The sequence below is a fragment of the Oncorhynchus mykiss genome, chromosome 28, assembly GCF_057628025.1.
Source record: "Oncorhynchus mykiss isolate SJ-2025 chromosome 28, ASM5762802v1, whole genome shotgun sequence".
Taxonomy (NCBI): Eukaryota; Metazoa; Chordata; class Actinopteri; order Salmoniformes; family Salmonidae; genus Oncorhynchus; species Oncorhynchus mykiss.
In genome coordinates this window covers 9233843-9256992 of record NC_143049.1, presented here as the reverse complement: position 1 = coordinate 9256992, position 23150 = coordinate 9233843, and the positions used below count along the sequence as shown (strand labels likewise).

General features: G+C 44.9%; 2 protein-coding genes across 8 annotated transcripts; one reads left to right on the top strand and one right to left on the bottom strand.

Moving 5' to 3' along the window:
• The first annotated feature begins 970 nt into the window (after positions 1 to 970).
• Positions 971 to 10704, top strand: LOC110509207 (electrogenic aspartate/glutamate antiporter SLC25A12, mitochondrial-like). Of its 2 annotated transcripts, none has more exons than XM_090225708.1 (17): positions 971 to 1984; positions 3329 to 3474; positions 4608 to 4723; positions 5316 to 5455; positions 5747 to 5893; positions 6050 to 6156; positions 6415 to 6508; positions 6591 to 6675; positions 6752 to 6836; positions 6971 to 7129; positions 7639 to 7691; positions 7844 to 7924; positions 8074 to 8214; positions 8323 to 8461; positions 8566 to 8724; positions 8817 to 8907; positions 8996 to 10704. In XM_090225708.1, exons 4-17 carry the CDS (start codon positions 5319 to 5321, stop codon positions 9237 to 9239), a joined length of 1722 nt encoding a protein of 573 aa, XP_090081834.1. In that variant the 5' UTR covers positions 971 to 1984; positions 3329 to 3474; positions 4608 to 4723; positions 5316 to 5318; the 3' UTR covers positions 9240 to 10704. The 2 variants fall into 2 exon arrangements, with proteins under 2 accessions (XP_090081834.1, XP_036822750.2); XM_036966855.2 differs by having other exon boundaries at positions 1024 to 1984; positions 6018 to 6156.
• LOC110508447 (dynein, cytoplasmic 1, intermediate chain 2a) lies at positions 9991 to 19322 on the bottom strand. 6 transcript variants are annotated; one of them, XM_036966833.2, is made up of 16 exons: positions 18997 to 19322; positions 16022 to 16139; positions 15710 to 15764; positions 15494 to 15556; positions 15105 to 15229; positions 14889 to 14993; positions 14631 to 14793; positions 14438 to 14537; positions 14161 to 14286; positions 13935 to 14081; positions 12296 to 12409; positions 12072 to 12205; positions 11823 to 11967; positions 11425 to 11565; positions 11224 to 11349; positions 10003 to 11129 (listed from the first exon to the last, which is right to left on the bottom strand). In XM_036966833.2, the coding sequence occupies exons 1-16, from the start codon at positions 19114 to 19116 to the stop codon at positions 11016 to 11018; spliced, it is 1896 nt and encodes a 631-aa protein (XP_036822728.2). In that variant the 5' UTR covers positions 19117 to 19322; the 3' UTR covers positions 10003 to 11015. The 6 variants fall into 6 exon arrangements, with proteins under 6 accessions (XP_090081836.1, XP_036822729.2, XP_090081837.1 ...); XM_090225712.1 differs by having other exon boundaries at positions 14889 to 14990; XM_090225710.1 differs by lacking the exon at positions 15494 to 15556 and having other exon boundaries at positions 9991 to 11129; positions 11248 to 11349; positions 18997 to 19206.
• Positions 19323 to 23150: the final 3828 nt, after the last annotated feature.

Genomic DNA, 23150 nt, shown 5'->3' with positions numbered 1-23150 from the left:
CTATTGTATGCAGGTAGAACTGAAACATGAAAAGTAATGCAGTTTTCGTAATGCCATCAACTGTTAGTATTTTGAAAGTCATTGTGCTATGATTGACTATATGTTCCTCTTGGATAGAAAACATGTGCTAGTGTTGTGACAGAATGATTAGATATTGAGTCGGGATTGCCGTGTTTTGAGAGTTAGTGTTTGTAGAGAGAGTTGTTTTGGGCATTTTTAAATGTATTTAATGAACAAAATGTGGTTCTGAGCAGAAAATGAACTATTTGGCTAATTGTGTGATGTTGATGTGCTGTTGTGTTATGAGTTTAGAAAAAGCATCTTAAAGTATAGCTGAACACTTGTTAGCAATTGTAAAATCAAAAATAAAATAAAAACTAAGACACTTTATGTTGGTGTTTCCTTAGTTTTGGCAGATAAATGTGCTTTTTGATCATCTGTTGCTAAATGATGCTCTCTGGTGCATTTTGAATATTGAGAGCAGGCTCCTGTAGTTGTATTTAAAAAAATATATACATTAAAAAAAATGGCTTTTATTGGATTACTACTTCAGGGTTTCCAGTCTACCAGGTTGAGTGAGTTTCAGTCTCAGAGAGAGCCTACAGGTCTTTAAATAATTGGTTGATGTGTAACCTATAGGTCTATGCATGCAGAATACACCTGGTTTATTATTCGTTTTCCCAAACTCAAAATGATGTGTGGCCAGGTTAATTGGTCAAATGATCTGGATTGTGGTCAGTGAGTTGGTCTATTTTCAGGCTCCGATTTCAAACCTGTGCAAAAAGACATATCCTTACAACATCTACGGAATGCTCAAACCGTGGAATGTTGGCACACGATTACTACAGCTAACACACCTTTTTTGTAACAAAAAAAGACAGATGGGACACCACTGCACTAGACTAGCGGGTTTGTTGCAATCGTCTCAAATTGCACCGGAGCTCGCTTTTTTTAATTTCATTTATTTGGAATTCTCCAGTGAAAGCGTTTGCGCCAGCGACTATACGTGACGTCAAAACCAGTATGACGTTCGAGGTGACTTCGGCATTGCTTGCTTTACGTTTATAGAAATAGTTGTTAATGTAGTCTACGTGCTTTATCTGTTTCGTTGTACATATTTTCTGGGATCATTTGACTGCGCTAACGCCCGGTCTCTGGCCTTGAATGAACAGCCACAAACCAGTTGGCGATAGGGCTAGCAGCTGTATCTTTTGATTATCATTGCAATACTACAGCTAACTGGCAATATTGTGCAATGATGACAACCGCATCACTCAACTACCCACTCGTCTGATCTATTCTTTGCGGTTTTAAACCCAACGAGTCATTGGAATGGTTTGTGTCTTCATCTGAGTAGATAGATATAAAAAATAGCAACACAACTTGGAAACAGTTAACTACTTTCGTTAGTTAGAAACACTGTTTTTCATGGTCAACTCGCCTACACAGTAATAGCTTGTGTGATTTTTTTTCTCCATTAGCATTCGTTTTGACAAGTAATTGTCGGTCTCGTATTATCGCAATCTTTCAAGTCCTCTGCCTGCTTTTGGAATATTTTAATTTGTTATTTCTAGTTGCAAGGACACAACGTCAAGGCATTCCAGTTTTATCCAATTGTCACCAGCTAGATAATATTTATTACTGATAACGTTAGTTGTCATCAACCAAAACTGCTGATCTGTTTGCATTCAGCTATATAAATACGTTCACTGTGTTTTCGCTGCACAACGTCATATGATGCGTTAATACAGCGTTTCCCAAACTCGGTGTACGTTTTATTTATTTCCTTAACACTACACAGCTGATTCAAATGATCAAAGCTAGATGATTCGTTGATTATTTCAATCAGCTGTGTGGCAAGAACCAAAACGTGCACCGAGTTTGGGAAACGTTACCTTAACGTTATACTATTATTCGTAATGCTTGGCAGGTGCAATCCACCAAACGAGCGGACCCGAACGAGCTGAAGGTTATTTTTCAGAAGGTAAGAACATCTCTGGTTGTCCTTCACCTTTACGTCTGCTGTAGAATTCATTTCAGTGTGGAAAGATTTTGGGCTAGAGTGAACTAATTAGAGGTCTAACATAATTTAGCTTGCGGGTGTCTTGTGAGGAGCTGTGTGACTGAATCCCCTACCACGCACAGTGCTTGATTTGGGCAGAAGTTCGCTGGAGTTGAATACCGGAATCTCACAATGTTCTGCTGCTTGAACTCCTGATCTTCTTACAGAATTATTAGCTCAAAAGTATTGTGGAGCGCCTACACCTAAATATAAACCCACAATGAGTACCGACACCCATTTCAGTCCAAGTTGAGCACTGCACACACACACACACACACACACACACTACAGTGCCACACACTTAATTCAATGGTTACTTATTTTGACTATTTTCTACATTGTAGAATAATAGTGAAGACGAACTATGAAATTACACATGGAATAATGTAGTAACCCGGCAATATTTTAGAAGTATCAGAGTAGCCACCCTTTGCACAATCTTGGCATTCTCACAACTAGCTTCATCAGGAATGCTTGAGAATGCCAAGCGTGTGCAAAACGGGTGGCTATTTTGAAGAATCTCAAATATAATTTTCATTTGTCTAACACTTTTTTGGGGTTACTACATGATTCCATATGTGTTTTTTTTTTTTTTACCCTGGAATGAGGTAGGTGTGTCCAAACTGTATGTCTCACCTTGCAAGATGAGTGTGGGGTAGCAGATTGTACATTAGGCTCTACAGTGAGGTCCTGAGCGGGAACCTGAGCGAAGACTCTTCTATAGTGTATTCTCTGTTGTGTACTGTAGTTTCATGATGTTGTGCTTCAACGACACGCCCTCGCACTTTTGATAGCAGACAGTGCCTCGTGTGGGTTAACAAAGCTGGTGAAGACAGGTTGGCTTTACACACATGTCTAAAGATGTCTCTCAAGGTGTTGGAGAGGTTACATAAAGAGACAAAAAAAAATATTCTGCAAAATTCCTTGTCTGAGGGATTTGACACGGAACCCTTTATAAAGAACAATTCACCGTGAGCTGTCAGCAGGACAAGTCCTTCATTAATAACTTTTTTTTTTTTTTTGGAAGTAATATTTAGAGCGATGGCCTATTTTATTGATTGTTCATGGCTTGTTCGTAGATATTTCATTTATTCACTGCCTTAACAATACAATGCCACATTACCTCATCACACTCAACCACCTTAGCATGCCAGTGTGATGGGTGAGGTCAAGGACACTTTCTGTCCTAATCCACCTTTAGTGTGTCAGTGTTTAGCAGGAAACCCAAAGTGACACTATGGCTATTTCTGTTTTAACCCCCCCCAGCATGCCAGTGTTGTGGATGCAGATGGCGAGAAGTTGATGACCCCAGGGGACTTTGTGCAGAAGTACCTGGGCCTGCACACACAGATCCACCACAACCCCAAAACTGTCCAGCTCATCGCCGGTGTAGCCGACACAACCAAGGACGGGTGAAGAGCTGCCTACGTTAACCCTCTCTCTCTCATCCGTCTCTTTCGCTATCTTTCTCTCTCCCTTATCCTGTCTCCACCAAGTACATGGTTAACAGTTGATTATGCTTAGACTGCTGTCTCCCTCATTCTAATTGTCTCCTGTCGTGCTCCCTCTCCACATCAACCATGGGAGATTGTTTTCATTGTGCAGAAGGCTCCTGCAGTAATGAATGATAGAGGTTTCATACCCACACATATACAATGGTGATGCTTAGATCAGTTCATTAGGATGTTATTTGGTCTAAGAACAGAAGCAGCCTTAATGGGTGCTCATAGATTAGATTATACACACACACTGCACAAGCCCTTTCAATACACTTAATCCACTCTTATGAGAGGCTTAAATAGTTCATGATTCTGAAAACATTTACTCCTTCAAGGTCAAATGTCTCAAAGTAACAGGTGTGCCTTTAATGGTTAGGATTCAGCGCTCTCACCGCCGCGGCCCGGGTATGATTCCTGGTCAGGGAACTAATGTTTTGAGTGGCAGGTAGCCTAGAGTAGTTAGAGCATTGGGCCAGTAACCAAAAGGTTGCTGGATCGAATCCCCGAGCTGACAAGGTAAAAATCTGTCGTTCTGCCCCCGAACAAGGCCTACCGGGGAATTGTGGGGTACCTGCCAACATTGTAAATAAGAATTTGTTCTTAACTGACTTGCCTCGCTAAATAAAGGTTAAAAAAATAAAGACGTAAAGAGTAAAAATACTAAGTGAAGTTTGTAACCTAGGTCAGTCATGTAATGGATACAAGTGTGTGTGTCTTGCAGGGGGATGACGCACATGTCTGTCATTCAGCGCTGTTTAAAAGTAACAACCTACAAGCAGCGAGTCTTTTCGTTTAAGTCTCTAGAGAAATGACCTGAAATCTATTGCAATTGGTTTACACTATTTGAAATGCATGGAGTCATTTTGAAGAAGTAGTGCATGGCCTAATTTCTCCCTACATCACTGCTGACATTTTATTATGTTTCAGTAAAAACTGAACCTTTCTCCCTCTGATTGGATCTGTATCTGAAGCGTTGTTCTTCATGGCATCGCGCATATTGTTTTAATGTTGCTTCTCTCTTTCTCTCTCTCTCTCTCAACACACAGGCTGATCTCATTCCAGGAGTTCTTGGCATTTGAGTCAGCGCTGTGTGTTCCGGACGCTCTCTTTATCGTAGTCTTCCAGTTGTTTAACAAGACCGGCACTGGAGACATCTCCTTTGGTACGTACGTGACTGTGTGTGTGTTGGGGTGGTGGCGTTACCTGCTTTCAACTGTTTCCAGCCCCCAAAAGAATGCAGATATGTGACGTAGTACGCAATTTTCGGGGGCCACTTTTGGCTCGTGAGCAGCGCTTCTTTCAGAACTACTGGCTAAAAAGTAGACAAGTACCAGAGAATCTTTTTTTTATTTTTAAAAATTTTTTTAATAGGATTATTCTTTGAGACTTGGCACACTAATATGCTCTCTTATATACACTCACATTCAAACACTTTTTAGTGCACGCACGCATATGGCACGCCTAATTAAAGGGAACCAATTATGGTTCGTTAGTACAGTCACTCAGCCTGAAGGCCACTGTTTTAATCTCATGTCTGAATATAGGTTAACGCTGGTCTGTCATAGACTGAGCAGAACCGATTCTTGTCCCGGTGTTCACAGATGCACAGAAAGAAAGTGTGAGATGATGCGAAGACGTTTTTAAAATGGCACAACTAATATGGCTGCCGTTCCTCCCCGTCACATAACGTTGCATTGAATGGGAATGTCCATTCTGCTCATTCTAATTCTACGGTTCTCTCCACCCTCAAACAGAGAATGTGCGGGACTTCTTCAGCCAGACCACTGTGCACCACCACATCCCCTTTAACTGGGACTGTGAGTTCATCTGCCTGCACTTTGGACACGACCGCAAGAAATGCCTCGGCTACCTGGAGTTCACCCAGTTTCTACAGGTATACACTCAGTCATGCATGCACACGCTCCATGGCGCTCACGCGGTGACGTATTGCGCGTGTGAAATTCCAATAGCATAACAACACGGCATGAACGTGTATAATCCGCCCTGTGGCAAATGTGTAGAAAATTTAGCTTTATAAAACGGTCCCGTTTTGTCTCGGGCCAAGAGGAGGGCATCTAAAACTATGCCAGTGGCCTCGCCCGCTACCACAGCCCACGTGAACTTTGCCACCATGGTTGAAAAATATCCTAGGGGAAGCACTGCACACGCTCTTCTCTACCTACAGGAGTTGCAGTTGGAGCATGCGCGCCAGGCCTTTGCCCAGAAGGACAAGAACAAGTGCGGCACCATCTCTGCCATGGACTTCAGTGACATCATGGCCACAATCCGACACCACATGCTTACAGTGTTTGTGGAGGAAAACCTGGTTTCGGTAAGAGCGAGTGTATGATTGTGTGTGGGATAAGAGAGTCCGCGTGTTAACAAACAGGGGGAGTAATGGAGAGGGCGTCCCTGTTCCTGTTCTAACGCCTTCCTCGGTGCGATTGTCCTCCCAGGCTGCGGGGGGCAGCACCTCTCACATGGTCAGCTTCTCCTACTTCAACGCCTTCAACGCTCTGCTCAACAACATGGAGCTGATCCGCAAGATCTATAGCACGCTGGCCGGGACCCGCAAGGACACACAGGTCACTCAAGGTAACATGCGTGCACCTTAAGCTATACAGGCCCTTGTGTATACCCCCCCCCCCCCCACACACACACACACACACACTCTGTACTGACACAGCCACACTGGTCAGAAGTGCTCCAGACGTGTGAGAGGAGTAGCGTGATCCCACTTTGCCAGTCGTCTGTCAGCAGGGGAACTGTCATTGGCAAGCTCTCTCAATCTCTCTGCAGTATGTGTGGATGCACAGCGTGTGTTATGCAGACTATTAACCCATCTCTCTCTAGAGGAGTTTGCCCATGCTGCGAACAAGTTTGGCCAGGTCTCTCCCATGGAGATTGACATCCTGTACCAGCTATCAGGCCTACACTCCCACTCTGGGTAAACATGCACTGCTCTCAAAGCCTCGTACTGTATACACACCTGTTCAGAGTGTTGTGGTAATGACGCGGTGTTGTCTCAGGCGCCTGAACTTTGCTGACATTGAGAGGATAGCCCCGCTGGAGGAGGGAGTGCTGCCCTATCACCTGGCCGAGTTACAGAAACGGGTAAGAGACGTGCATTTGTGTGTGACTGCGCGTGAGTGAGTGTGCATGTGAGTCAAACTCTCCTCTCTCTGTGTAGCAGAGCCAGGGTGATGGTTCCAGGTCCGTACTGCTGCAGGCCGCAGAGTCGGCCTACCGGTTCAGCTTGGGCTCATTTGCTGGAGGTAAGGGACTGGGGGTGGTGTGATGTAAGGAATACTTTCATGGAATATATCCACCCCCCCACCCCCCCAATAAAAAGTGACTTGGTTAAAAAAAGAAGTTTTGCCTAGTTTCAATAGCACACTGTGTCTCCTAGCTATGGGAGCTACGGCAGTGTATCCGATAGACTTGGTGAAGACCAGGATGCAGAACCAGAGGAGTACAGGCTCGTTCGTAGGAGAACGGATGTACAAGAACAGCTTTGACTGTGCCAAGAAGGTGCTGCGCTACGAAGGACTCTTTGGATTCTACAGAGGTACGGACGGACACTGCATTCTTGGTTGCTTTCCTGCTCGCTTTTCCTCCCCTCTTGGCTGCTGTCTTCCTCCCCTCTTGGCTGCTGTCTTCCTCCCCTCTTGGCTGCTGTCTTCCTCCCCTCTTGGCTGCTGTCTTCCTCCCCTCTTGGCTGCTGTCTTCCTCCCCTCTTGGCTGCTGTCTTCCTCCCCTCTTGGCTGCTGTTTTCCTCCCGGTCCTCTTTAAAAAAAAATGGCCTGCTATTTTGCCTTTCTGCACTGCCCTTGCGTTTCTGCTGTCTCTTCTGTTGATGGAAAAAGGACTGCGAGACTGCCATTTATTGTTGGCTCACCCACACTGCATCACTCAACCGGCCTCCATCCATTCACTTCTTCCTTTGTTCTTTAATTCTCACCTTTTCCTTCATTACTCGTACTCTTTTTCTCCTCCCTTTCTCCCCTAAGAAACTGTTGTCGTCATGAGACGTGGTTCATGTCATATGTGGACTCAATCTCCCATGCTGCCCTGCAGGTCTTCTTCCCCAGCTCATAGGCGTGGCTCCAGAGAAGGCAATCAAACTTACGGTGAGTCTCACTCCTCCCCCTCCACTCAGCCAATCGCGATGGACGTGCACCTTAAGATAACGCAACACTTATTTTGTTGAAGACATGCCTGACTATTCTCTCTGTAGTACTTATTTGCTCATTTATCTCCTCGCTCTCTGTTCTCCCTGTAGATGAATGACTTTGTGAGAGATAAGTTCACTGGTAAAGACGACACCATTCCCTTCGCTGCTGAGGTGCTGGCCGGAGCCTGTGTGAGTGACCCGACGACCAAACCTGCTCCTGTCAAACTTCCCAACTCTAAACGCGTCCCATTCTGTTCTACCTGAATGGGAAGCTGTGGTAGCCTCCCATCCCTCCATGTCTTTCACACTCATTTCACCTTATGTCTCTCTCTCTGCAGGCAGGGGGTTCCCAAGTGGTCTTTACGAACCCGCTGGAGATTGTCAAGATCAGACTGCAGGTGGCAGGAGAGATCACGACAGGACCCAGAATTGGCGCCCTCAGTGTCATCCGAGACCTTGGCTTGTTCGGCCTCTACAAGGTAGGCGTGTGTGTGTGGCCATTACGTCTGGTGCCATTGTTCTTGTATTTTGGTAAACGAAAGCCCTTTTCATTGAAAGTAATGTCTTTTATTTTCTTGTGTATGTAGGGTGCTAAAGCATGTTTATTGCGAGACATCCCGTTCTCAGCCATCTTCTTCCCAGTGTATGCCCACACCAAGGCTCAGTTTGCCGACGAGCAGGGTAGACTAGGCCCGTTACAGCTGCTAGCTTCTGGAGCCATCGGAGGTACACACGCTTCACAGACCTATTCACATTTTCTATTCTACTTGATATGATTATCAAAAACAGTCATGGCCTCAAGTGACACCCTTTCTAACTCCATTTCCCAGGCATCCCTGCTGCCTCCCTGGTGACACCTGCTGATGTCATCAAGACACGCCTGCAGGTAGCAGCGAGGGCGGGACATACCACCTACACTGGAGTCATGGACTGTTTCAGGAAAATCACACAGGAGGAGGGATTCGGAGCACTGTGGAAGGGAGCTGGAGGTGTGTGTTGTGGTGTTTGTCTGTCTGTCAAAGTGACTACACATAGGAATTCACTTTCTCTGTCTCACCCCCCCCCCCCCCCCCCCCCCCAGCTCGTATATGTCGATCCTCTCCTCAGTTTGGAGTAACTCTGGTGACCTATGAGCTTCTACAGAGGTGGTTATATGTGGACTTCGGAGGACAGTGAGTACACGCGCGCACACACTGTTATAACCCAAGATACCACTGTTAGTTAAGCTCCAATGTCTCATTTCCTTCGATCTTTCTCCAGTCGTCCGGCGGGGTCTGAGCCCACTCCTAAATCTCGTGTCTCTGAGCTTCCTCCGGTCAGTGCTGACCACGTGGGAGGTTACCGTCTGGCTGCAGCCACTTTCGCTGGTGTGGAGAACAAGTTTGGCCTCCACCTGCCCAAGTTCAAGTCCTCTGGAGTGCTCTCCATTCACCCTGACCCCGTTGACCCCTCTTCTACCCCCCTTCAAGAGGAGGCTGCCGCCCCCCTAAAAACTAGCCTCTAACTGCCTGCCACCACCACTCCACTAAGGGCTATGCACGTAGACAGACATGCATACTGATCAACACACACATTTTGAGGGGCCATGTACACCGATATGCACACACGTACAGTCCTAGGGGCCATGTGCACAGCTATAAACACCAACACCCCAGGGTCTACTCTAGTGCTCTAACCCTGGTTCTGGAGACATGACTGTAGGTCCATTGTTGAAGCAGGCATCAACCTGAACACTACTGTTGGATCTCCAGTGGCTCTCATTTTCTTTCCATTCTGCTTTTCATATGAAATCAGTGGTTTGAAAGGAGCCTTCTCTCTCTCTCTCTCTATTCCTTTGCGCTCTCGCTCCCATTCCTCTCCATCTCTCTGGTGGCTCCTCTTATGAATAACTGATTATAATTATTTGGGGGGCTACTATGATTGGACAGTGTGTGGGAGATATTTGATTGGACGGCATGTGTAAGCCTTTATTCTGAGTGGGCCTTGCACAGGAAGTTGCTGTACAGAGACGTGACACAGCTGCAAAGGAACATTACTGATGTTAGAGCAATATTAATGTAACATTGGAGAACAATGTTATGGTAATGTTAGCGCAACGTTTCGGGTACAGAAATGTTGCGGTAATGTTAAAAAGCAACGTGACTCATGTTGGAGTTACGTTAGATTGACGTTGGGCCTTCGTCTCTTGAGAATCACTCTTACTGATCTACAGACCTTTTCAAACTGTTTGAGGAGAATCATCGGCAAAGGATTAGGTAACTTAAATTCATTCTGTGTATTTTATTGAAATAAACAATGATTTAATTTTCACACCTGAAAATATTTTATATCAAGGAGAATGAACAGCAAAAATGGCCAAGCTAAAGCTAACCAATAGTTTTGGTGGAAAACTAGATAAAATGTGATTAGATACACAACATATCTATACAGAGTTTGGTAAACTCCAAAGAATTATAATGGACAATGTTGTGACAAAAGTCTTGTTGGAATACTAACTAGAATTCGGTACCCAACGTGGAGGATAGTTTCAGAAGGCACTGTACATGGAGTTTGGCAAAGTGTTCAGACCCCTTATGTTATAGCCTTATTCTAAAATTGTTAAATAGTCCCCCCCCTGCTGTAACAAAATGTGGGTAAAGTCCAGGGGTCTGAATACTTCCCGGAAGCACTGTACTGTATCTATGGCTCTGCTTGGGTCCACATCTTCGTATGAGGGAAGACTTCATTATTCATGCTTTCAGGAAGGAGACCGAAACTGTTTTCCTATTAAGAGACCTACAGGTACATTACATTTTCAAAGAAAAAGTAATAACTTTGGTTCATAACTTGCCATGAAGAATATTTTGTTAATTTAAAAAGCCTTTTTGTCTTGGATATTAGTAAAGCTATCTGCAGAAATATGTTTAAAATATGTGCAACCGAATGTGATATAAAAGCATGGATAAATAAAATTGTTGCTAAAATCTGAGGACATGGCTGTCCTTGTCTATGAAGATTGGAATGTGCATAGCATGAGTGATATTCTTCTGTTCTGCACCATCAGTTAAACACACATCGTCAGCCCATAGGGAACATACATACGTCTGGAAAATGTACAAATACAAAGTAGTGAAAAGGTACGTTTTGCATATTTAGAAAAGGACTGGAGTTGGAGGAGCTGTGGACAGAACTGTCGACGTTCTAGAACCCTGAGGCATAGACATCACGCCTGCTCCAACCAGAGGGAGGATTTGGAAGCAACAGGGGCGTGGTCCCCAAAGTAACCCTGTTACCATGGTGATCAGGCGAGCAGGCGCTGCGCGGCGAGCTCGTCTCCTTCGTCTCGGTTCTCGTTGATCTCCACGAGCGTGCGCACAAAACGGGTCCACTCATCTGCCTTGGGCACACAGATTTGCTGTGGAAACGAGAGAATATACACACACATGGGTTACATACTGGTATGACATGTACAGTATATTGAGGTGTAGTATAAGGGAGGAATCTCTCGCCTCTCCTACGTCGTAGACCAGCACCTGCCCGTCTGAGTCTCCTGTAGCGATTTCTCTCCCTGAGTGAGCCCACCGCACACGGTTCAGAGCAGGAGACCCATCCACAACCACACTGGCACTGGGCACCTAGGACACGCACAATGTTGCATTGTTCATATGCATATCTGTTGTTTTGCACCGTGCGTCGAAATGTGTGTGTACCTCTGTGTCATTGTTGAGGTTCCACAGGTCCAGCCGTCCTGATCCATCCACACAGGCGAAGAGGGCGGGGTGAATGGGAGACCACATGACATCATACACATAGTCACAGCTGTCCTCAAACAAATACAGAGGACGGGTACTCTACAGAGAGACAATTGGGAGAAAGGGTAAGTGTGTGTCGCCGCAAAGCACAGTAACCGGTGCCAGTAACAACGCCCGGGACACAGAACGAACCATTCCTTCCCACACTGCCACAGAAGCTGCAGATCACGGCTAAACCTGCCCAGCCACCCCCGGGCCCATGGCCAGCCAGACCCACACAACAACCGGGACCCGTGACACCTGGAGGGAGATCATACTCTACTACGAGGGCTCCCAGAAGAAGATGTGTGTGTTACCTTGGTGGTCCACAGCTTAACGGTCCAGTCAAAGGAAGCAGAGATGAAGAGATGGGAGAAATCCACGGGACCCCCGGCACTGTGACAGCTCAGTCCAGTGACTGGACCGTGGTGTCCCTCAAACACATCACTGATGCCTGCCTTACTGTAGCCCACACAGACACACAAACACAATGTTAGAACACACACACATATATTGGTGTTGGCCACAAAGTGATGTCCACAAAGCAAAGTTCTGAACACACACACCTCCCGTGGCGGCAGGCGGTGTAGACTGATCCATCTTCACTCCCAACCACAAAGTTGTTGACATCGCCCAGAGGGAACGCCATGGAGGTCACCGATACTGCCTTAGACTGCTTAAACACCAGCTCCAGACTGTCCTGTATCTCACACACACACACACAGCATTAAGACTGCCAAAACACTAACTTCGCAATGTCCTAGAACACAAACGCACACTGCAGTCGTACCTGTGGTTGAGACAGCATGTCTAGGTTCCAAGAGCACATCTTTCCGTCAGTAGAGATGCTGATGAGGTTGTGAGCGTTTTGGGTCCCGACCATGTTCACACAGTACACCGGGTGCTGAATATCACAGGACACCGTTAGAAATGGGTGATGTTTCCATGTAGCTAACATGACACAGTCCAGTCTATATTTAGCTGATTGTAGCTTGTACCCGTAAAATAATATCTAAACATTTTCACAATTTGAAAGCTATTGAGCACTCAATGTTGACTACGTGGCCAAAAGTATATGAACATCTCCTTCCAAAATCATGGGCATTAGTATGGAGTTGGTCCACCCTTTACTGCTGTAACAGCCTCCACTCTTCTGGGAAGGCTTTTCACTAGATGTTGGAACATCACTGCGGGGACTTGCTTCCATTCAGCCACGAGAGCATTAGTGAGGTTGGGCACTGATGTTTGGCGATTAGGCTCGCAGTCGGCGTTCCAGTTCATCCCAAAGGTGTTCGATGGGGTTGAGGTCAGGGCTCTGTGCAGACCAGTTAAGTTCTTCCACACCAATATCTGGCCACTTTAGTTGTGATACAAACCTTATCAAAACATATAGGCCTATGGGCTAGGCTACATGAGGTGTGTGACTATGATTAAACAAAAGGCATTGTTTCTTGCCTTAAACTGGACATCATTCACAAGTGATATATCATTCACAAGTGATAGGCTAATATTGTCACCCAAAAGACTATTCTTGATTTAATCTCGTCTTTGCATGTACTAAATAATATGTGTGTGAAATTCGCTTTGATTTAGAATGGACCATTATATTGTCTCAACATGGGCAGGGGAAAAAAAACGTAATCTCTACACTTAAATAGGGAATGGAGGAAGCTTTTCCTGTGGTTAATTGTCATGCCAGGTAGGCTATACTCCTGTTGTAAAGATAAGCAATGTGCTTAATATTAGGAAAGTTGAGAAAAAATATAATAGGCCTTTCCTATAGAAAACTGATAGAATCCTCCTCTTTTTAATAGAGGCCATTACTCCCTTTTTTTAGCCTATAGAAATGTGTGCAACATGAGCTCATGGGTTCTCATGAAGTGTTTGATTTGATTTTCGAATACATTTGCATTGATGTCAGAGTGATTAGAGGGACAATAGAGGGCTGAGTACCAGGCAGTTAGCACGTTTGGGAGGCTACTAATGACCATCAGAGCTTGGAGAAGCCTAATTACCGTGACTAAATTGTCATGTGTAATTTGACTGCCTTCATGATTCGTGACCGCTGGTGTAGCAGTAATACGGTCACCATAACAGCCCTCGTTGCAAACGAGGACAGGCGATTTTACATGCTATGTCCTTTAGCACTGACTGGTCCCGTTCTGTGAGCTCGTGTGGCTTACTACTTTGTAGCTGAGCCGTTGTTGCTCCTAGACGTTTCCACTTCACAATAACAGCACTTACAGTTGACCGGGGCAACTCTAGCAGGGCAGAAATTTGACGAACTGACTGAAGGTGCCATGTTGAAAGTCACTGAGTTCTACAGTAAGGTTATTCTACTGCCAATGTTTGTCTATGGAGATTGCACGGCAGTGTGCTTGATTTTATACACCTGTCAGCAACGTTCCTTTGTAGTGTACATGAGTTACCGTGTGAGCGGATGCAGACAGGGGAGTTCTCTGTACAGATGTTCTTTTGTTGCTCCTGTTGTCCCATAGGACGATCTGGCCTGAGTAAGTCCCACCCACAATCAGGTTAGGATGGAACCTGGCGAACGCCGCTGACATCACCGCAGACTGGGGAAGAGACACAGAGAAGAGAATTATATTCACAGAGAGGTGGTGTGCGTGCGTGTGTGTGTGTGTGTCTGTGTACCTGGCAGTGGAAGGTGTATTCAGGTGTGGTCTTCTTATACTTCATATTCCAGACCAGAGCCACTCCGTCCGGCTCATGAGGAGCATCTTCATTGTTGTTGTAGGAGGCCACCAGAAGCTCAGGGTACTGAATCAAACAGCAGACAGCAGTCAACAGGGGTAAAACAGAAGGAATCAAATACACAGATTTGCATGACTCGAACAGAGTCCAACACAAGAGATTATGTAACTCTTTAAAAGATAGGCCCTAATCCGAATCATCACACACACACTCCTACCTGAGGAGACCAGTCCAGACAGGTGACCACTCTGTTCTTGGACCAGCGCTCGTCAGAGAACACCCTACTCAGAGACATCTTAGCCCCCGCCTGCATCTCACTGGAAAGGAAAGGAAGAAAGGAATATTGAAAGAAAGAGAGAGAGAAATAAGAACATACACTCTCTATAGTTGTGTGTTCAGGTGTGTCTCACCCCTCCTTGTCCTCCAGGTCTCGGCCACTGTAGTCGAAGCAGACGTCCACTCGCTCAGAGAGAACCCTCTCTACAATCCTGCTCCCTCGATCGAAGAAGGCCATGAACTCCTCAGAGTTGAGCAGGTGCATCTTCTCCTCTTCAGTTAGCTCCTTGGGAGGGACTACACACACACACACACACACACACATGAATATCGGAAGTGGTGTAGGCAGGGATAGTCAACTTACAGAGGCAGGAGGGTAAAGTCAATCTCACCTTCTTCCTGCTTCTCCTCCTCATCAGCTTTCTCCTCCTGGGAGTCCTCTGCTGGCTTGGGATCGTCCATCTCCTCCTCTTCTTCCTCCTCCTCCTCCTCCTCTGCTACACACGCACGCGCACACACCCACAACATCATGCTCACAACAACACAACGTACATTGAAACATTAAAAGTGTGTAGAATTGCCGCTAACCCATGAAACACAAAGTTTACCTGGTTTAGCCTGGGTGTGTGTTTGTGTATCGGCGGGGGTCTGTGTCTCCTTGGAGTAGGACACCATCTCTTTTGGAGGGAAATCCACCTGGGTCACCTTTGCCATGCCAAGCCTAAAACCTCGCCTGGACAGGAGACACACACATAGTCAGAGAGACACATACAAACTTAAAAACACAGCCACACCATTATACAAACACTCACACTCCACATCCAAACACACCATTACAAAGACGAACACTCTACATGTGCTAGCAGACAGCAATGTGTATGATGCTAACAAGGGCCATTCAGGCCTACCAAAGAAATGACCAAGAGAAACAGAAGAGAGGAGCAAAACCACAGCCCAAGTAGGGGAATGTGTCTTATAGAGTAAGAAAGAGGTGAACCCCAGTAGTTCAGAGTCAGAGTACAGCTGCAGAGTAGAGGGGTCAGGATCCCAGGGTAATGTCCTGATACAGCCACAACACACCACCAGGGGGAAGCAGAGAGAGAGCAGGAAGAGAGAGTGAGTAACACAGAAGAAAGAGAGAAAGCTGGCAGGTTAATAATATACACTGAGCATACAAGTACTTAATCACAAATACACAAACACACATACAGACCTTGAGTTTCCATCTCCAGAGTCCTGGCTTCCAGACTCGCTGCCCACTGACTTGGCTGAGGGAGACATAAGGGTAGTGACTAGATAGTGAAACAGAGGCTGGGCTGGGGGGGGGGTCAAAGAATGAGGGAGTGAATGAGAGAGTCAGTTGGTTAGTAGTAAATGACGGGAGAGAAGAAAAGAGAACAAAAAGCAGGGGACAAGTGGCACGCTGAGGCTTCATGCAAAAATGCTTGTTAAAAAACAAGAGTGTGTACGTGTACGTGAGTGTGTGTGTGTACGTGTGTGTGTGTGTGCATGTGTGTGTCTTTACTGTTGGGTATATCTGGGGTGATCCCCATGCTCTGCAGCAGAGCCTCAGCCTCTCTCCTCTTCTTCTCCAGGTCAGAAGAGTCATCTGCTGCAGCCCCTTCCCGTTTCGAGTCAGACCCCTACAGGGGGAGAGAGTGGAAGTGGGGAAGAGGGAGAATGGGTAGAAAAGGAGAGGCAGCGTGAGAGGGATCCGTTGAATTGGAGAGACAGGGAAAAAGATAACGTAATAAATACAATATAACCATGTATAAATACTGCATAGGCTATTACATGACACTAATAATAATATACTATTTATTTTACTTGTATTTATTCAGGGGAGCCCAATTGAGACCAGGGTCTCATTCTCAATAGTGCCCTGAGAACAAACAATTCACAAATCAACATGATGATACAATAAAAGAGCGACAAGATACAGAAGATACAGTACGTTTCACAACACAAAAATGACTACAATCAACCAACAAAAAAAAAACGTGCAAACGTCAGTGGATTCATTCCTCATCAGCGTTCTAAAGTGCCCTATTGTCACCAGGGATTCAAGACGTAACGTGGATTGTAAAATTATTCCAAACATAGGGGGTGTTAAAACTAAATGCTGATTGTCCTAGGTTGGTAGAGACACGAGGGACTTCAAGTGTTAACTAACCCTGTAAGCGGGCTTGGGGACTCTTGTTTTTATACATTACCAGAGAAGTGAGACATGTTAGAAGCTTGCGCAGCAGAGCTTATGTAAAAAGGGGAAAATTAAGTGATCTATGGGAATTTAGAGAGGTCCAGCTGACCTTCTGATCAAGGACGCGGCAGTGATTATTAAACCTGTCAACTGTGATTTAAAGTGATGTGCGCTACACTGCACCCAAGGGTTTTAGAGTAGCGGCTGCTGCATTCGGATGAATGGTGTCACCATAATCAAGAACTGGCCGGAAGGTTGCCTGCACAACCTGCTTCCTGCTGTTTAAGGAGAGGCATGATCTAAACTCAGCAAAAAAAAGAAATGTCCCTTTTTCAGGACCCTGTCTTTCAAAGATAATTTGTAAAAACCCAAATAACTTCACAGATCTTCATTGTAAACACTTTTTCCCATGCTGGTTCAATGAACCTTAAACAATTAATGAACATGCACCTGTGGAACGGTCGTTAAGACACTAACAGCTTACAGACGGTAGGCAATTAAGGTCACAGTTATGAAAACTTAGGACACTAAAGAGGCCTTTCTACTGACTCTGAAAAACACCAAAAGAAAGATGCCCAGAGTCCCTGCTCATCTGCGTAAACGTGTCTTAGGCATGCTGCAAGGAGGCATGAGGACTGCAGATGTGGCCAGGGCATTAAATTGCAATGTCCGTTCTGTGAGACGCCTAAGACAGCGCTACAGGGAGACAGGACGGATCATCCTCGCAGTGGCAGACCCAGTGTAACAACACCTGCACAGGATCGGTACATCCGAACCTCACACCTGCAGGACAGGTACAGGATGGCAACAACAACTACCCGAGTTACACCAGGAACGCACAATCCCTCCATCAGTGCTCAGACTGTCCGCAATAGGCTGAGAGAGGCTGGACTGAGAGCTTGTAGGCCTGTTGTAAGGCAGGTCCTCATCAGACATCACTGGCAACAACGTCGCCTATGGGCACAAACCCACCGTCACTGGACCAGACAGGACTGGCAAAAAGTGCTCTTCACTGACGAGTCGCGGTTTTGTCTCACCAGGGGTGATGGTCGGATTCACGTTTATCGTAGAAAGAATGAGCGTTACACCAAGGCCTGTACTCTGGAGCGAGATCGATTTGGAGGTGGAGGGTCCGTCATGGTCTGGAGCGGTGTGCCACAGCATCATTGGACTGAGCTTGTTGTCATTGCAGGCAATCTCAACACTGTGCATTACAGGGAAAACATCCTCCTCCCTCATGTGGTACACTTCCTGCAGGCTCATCCTGACATGATCCTCCAGCATGACAATGCCACCAGACATACTGCTCGTTCTGTGAGTGTGAGCGATGTTCTGTGTTCATGTTCTGGCCAGCGAAGAGCCCGGATCTGAATCCCATTGAGCACGCCTGGGACCTGTTGGATCGGAGGGTGAGGGCTAGGGCCATTCCCCCCAGAAATGTCTGGGAACCTGCAGGTGCCTTGGTGGAAGAGTGGGGTAACATCGCACAACAAGAACTGGCAAATCTGGTGCAGTCCATGAGGAGGAGATGCACAGCAGTACTTAATGCAGCTGGTGGCCACACCGGATACTGACTGTTACTTTTGATTTTGACCCCCCCCCCCCTTTGTTCATGGACACATTATTCAATTTCTGTTAGTCACATGTCTGTGGAACTTGTTCAGTTTATGTCTCAGTTGTTGAATCTTGTTATGTTCATACAAATATTTACACATGTTAGGTTTGCTGAAAATAAACGCAGTTGACAGTGAGAGGACATTTATTTTTTTGATGAGTTTATTTCTATAAAAGAAGTCCACTTTAAATCTCAGCTTCTTAACTACCCACTAGGTACAAACGTCAATTCAACGTCTGTTTCACGTTGGTTCAAAGTCATTTCATTGAAATGACATTGATTCAACCAATGTGTGCGCCCAGTGGGTATCTAGCTCATCCATATGTTTTTTTAACATAACATTTGTGGAAATCCAAATACCCAGATATTTATAGGCGGCAGCCTGCTCGACGAGAGAACCATCCAATGCATAAATGTGTAAACCATCTGAAATATCCCTATGAGAATTAGAAAACAACACACATTTAGTTTTTGGAGCAATAACTAACCATTTGAAATCAACAAGGGCTTTCTGCAAGGCGACTAAATCGGACTGAATCTCTAGCATAGCCTGGTCAGCAGTAGGGGCAATAGAATACATACATTTAATCTGCATACAGATGAATGTTACAGGGATGTGAGCCCCCACAACTCCTCCGCATCAAGCCAGCCATTAGCATGTTCTACTTCTCTTCTCTCTACTTACATCCTTCTTCTTGTTCTTCTCCTCCTCCTTTCTCTTCTTTTCCTCTCTGATTTGGGCCAGGCGTTGTTTCTTCCTCTCCAGCTCTGCTTTCAGCTCACTCTTATCCTGTTTATCCGCCATGCTACAAGAGAGAGGGAACAAGAGAAGTCAATATGAGTTTTGAAGATCTAACTGCTAGCGTGTGTGTGTGTGATGGTAGCTGCTGGTGGTATCACACTGTAATCATGTGAACACAATGGGATAACTGTTCATGACAATGTGTCCTTTATCTGAGTGTGACATGGAAAATAATATGCTATGCCTATGTTTAGCTGGGTTGTTATGTTGAACAAACGATTTCGGTCAGATCTTATCATGGGCACAGCGCGGGATAGAAATAACCCCATACATTTCATATTGATTAATGTAGGCCTACTTTTTGTCTGTTGATTCATGCAGCAGATAGAATCATGAAATTACAACATTAATCAACGGTTTGTTATTAACAGTTCAGTGAACACCAAATTAATTAGGTGGTTTATTGGAAACGGGGTTGAGTGGGACGTTGAATGATTGGTCACATCACATCTCAGTATGACCATCTGATTCTGCGAGAGCAGGAGCTTGGTCTCTGGCAAACAGTCATCATCTATATCCTGTTCGATGCCAAGCTAGCCAGCAACAGAGCACACTGACTGCATCGAAAGACGCCGCTACATTGTACAATAGTAATCTATTTATCCACAAGGCAAATGATCTCCTTGGCATTGTTGCAAGGGAAGGGCGTTAGCTAAATAGCTAACGTTACAGCTAACTGGTGATAAATCTGAAAGTGACACTGACAGTTAACCGTAGCAGGGTTGGGTCGGTTACTTTCTAAATGTAATCTGTTACGGTTACTAGTTACCTGTCCAAAACTGTAATCAGTTATGTAACTTTTGGATTACCAGTAACGTAATCTCATTACATTCAGTTACTTTTAGATTACTTTCCCCTTAAGAGGCATTAGAAAAATACAAAAAAATGTATGTTACCAATTGAACGACATCTATTGCAGGATAGGACTTAGAAATCTGGAAATATAGATTAGCCAAATGGCTTTACCTCACCATAACCCTAAAACTAAGGACTTATTAGCCAGCCCTACTCTGTTGTTTATGATTTTGTTGTCATGGAGGACTGATTGGGCTCATTGAATCGAGATGAAAAATAAATGCTGCGCTCATGGAATGGCATGTATTGAGCACTACTAAAAAGTGCTATTTACATGTGAAAAAAAGTTTTTTTGCTATAGGCCTACTGTTTAACTTTTGTTGGTGACACTTTGATATTTTGATAATATACAGCTGTTTAAAGGGCAAATCCACAGATGAAACAAATACAAAACGGCTGCCTGGAGAAATGTAACCACTCTCAGATTAATAGACAGAGTTATGGATGCAAGGACTTACCATCCATGATATCAACACTATTGTTTTAACCATGTTATGAGGCTATAGTGTTTGTTTACATTTACAAACATTGGAGAAAAACAAGTTGACATTTTGGGTTCTTGTGGAGTTGAACTAAGTTCATGAGGCATAAGTTATATTCTTCAAGAATCAATGGATATACAGTGCCTTGCAAAAGTATTCGGCCCCCTTGAACTTTGCAACCTTTTGCCACATTTCAGGCTTCAAACATAAAGATGTAAAACTGTATTTTTTTGTGAAGAATCAACAACAAGTGGGACACAATCATGAAGTGGAACGACATTTATTGGATATTTCAAACTTTTTTAACAAATCAAAAACTGAAAAATTGGGCGTGCAAAATTATTCAGCCCCCTTAAGTTAATACTTTGTAGCGCCACCTTTTGCTGCGATTACAGCTGTAAGTCGCTTGGGGTATGTCTCTATCAGTTTTGCACATCGAGAGACGGAATTTTTTTCCCATTCCTCCTTGCAAAACAGCTCGAGCTCAGTGAGGTTGGATGGAGAGCATTTGTGAACAGCAGTTTTCAGTTCTTTCCACAGATTCTCGATTGGATTCAGGTCTGGACTTTGACTTGGCCATTCTAACACCTGGATATGTTTATTTTTGAACCATTCCATTGTAGATTTTGCTTTATGTTTTGGATCATTGTCTTGTTGGAAGACAAATCTCCGTCCCAGTCTCAGGTCTTTTGCAGACTCCATCAGGTTTTCTTCCAGAATGGTCCTGTATTTGGCTCCATCCATCTTCCCATCAATTTTAACCATCTTCCCTGTCCCTGCTGAAGAAAAGCAGGCCCAAACCATGATGCTGCCACCACCATGTTTGACAGTGGGGATGGTGTGTTCAGCTGTGTTGCTTTTATGCCAAACATAACGTTTTGCATTGTTGCCAAAAAGTTCAATTTTGGTTTCATCTGACCAGAGCACCTTCTTCCACATGTTTGGTGTGTCTCCCAGGTGGCTTGTGGCAAACTTTAACCAACACTTTTTATGGATATCTTTAAGAAATGGCTTTCTTCTTGCCACTCTTCCATAAAGGCCAGATTTGTGCAATTTACGATTGATTGTTGTCCTATGGACAGAGTCTCCCACCTCAGCTGTAGATCTCTGCAGTTCATCCAGAGTGATCATGGGCCTCTTGGCTGCATCTCTGATCAGTCTTCTCCTTGTATGAGCTGAAAGTTTAGAGGGACGGCCAGGTCTTGGTAGATTTGCAGTGGTCTGATACTCCTTCCATTTCAATATTATCGCTTGCACAGTGCTCCTTGGGATGTTTAAAGTTTGGGAAATAATTTTGTATCCAAATCCGGCTTTAAACTTCTTCACAACAGTATCTCGGACCTGCCTGGTGTGTTCCTTGTTCTTCATGATGCTCTCTGCGCTTTTAACGGACCTCTGAGACTATCACAGTGCAGGAGCATTTATACGGAGACTTGATTACACACAGGTGGATTGTATTTATCATCATTAGTCATTTAGGTCAACATTGGATCATTCAGAGATCCTCACTGAACTTCTGGAGAGAGTTTGCTGCACTGAAAGTAAAGGGGCTGAATAATTTTGCACGCCCAATTTTTCAGTTTTTGATTTGTTAAAAAAGTTTGAAATATCCAATAAATATCGTTCCACTTCATGATTGTGTCCCACTTGTTGTTGATTCTTCACAAACAAATACAGTTTTATATCTTTATGTTTGAAGCCTGAAATGTGGCAAAAGGTCGCAAAGTTCAAGGGGGCCGAATACTTTCGCAAGGCACTGTACATATATATATCTTAGCACAGCTGAAAACGGTTGTCCTAATTAAAGAAGCAATTAAAACTGGCCTTCTTTAGACTAGCTGAGTATCTGGAACGTCAGCATTTGTGGGTTCGATTACAGGCTCAAAATGTCCAGAAACAAAGTACTTTCTTCTGAAACTTAAATTCTCACATGGAATACCCTTCAATTCTCAGAACAAAAATAGACTGAGGAGTTTCAGAAGAAAGTACTTTGTTTCTGGACATTATATATTGTAATGACCTGAATAAAGGAACAATTGTCCAGACAGAGGATTGAGTTTACGAATTGACGGTTTATTAACCCAACTTTATGTAACAGGATAGACTTTACTTCCGTCCCCTCGCCTGACCTGGGCGCGAACCACACAGACAACAGCTCTGCACACAGACAACAGTCACCCTCGAAGCATCGTTAACCATCGCTCCACAAAAGCCGCGGCCCTTGCAGAGCAAGGGGAACCACTACATCAAGGTCTCAGAGCAAGTGACATCACCGATTGAAACGCCACTAGCGCACACCACTAGCTAGCAATTTCACATTGGCTACACTCACCCCCCTTTTGACCTCCTCCTCTTTGACCTCCTCCTCCACAGCAACCAGTGATCCGGGTCACGGCACCAATGTAACAGTATAGACTTTACGTTCGTCCCCTCGCCCCGACCTGGGCGCGAACCAAGGACGCTCTGCACACAGACAACAGTCCCCCTCGAAGCATCGTTACCCATCGCTCCACAAAAGCCGCAGCTCTTGCAAAGCAAGGGGAACCACTACTTCAAGGCCTCAGAGCAAGTGACGTCACCGATTGAAACGACACTAGCGCGCACCACCGCTAACTAGCTAGCAATTTCACATCGGCTACATTTACACAGGCTACTGTTTGGCCGTAGCCCACAAGCCAATCGTGACCTTCTCTTGTGAAG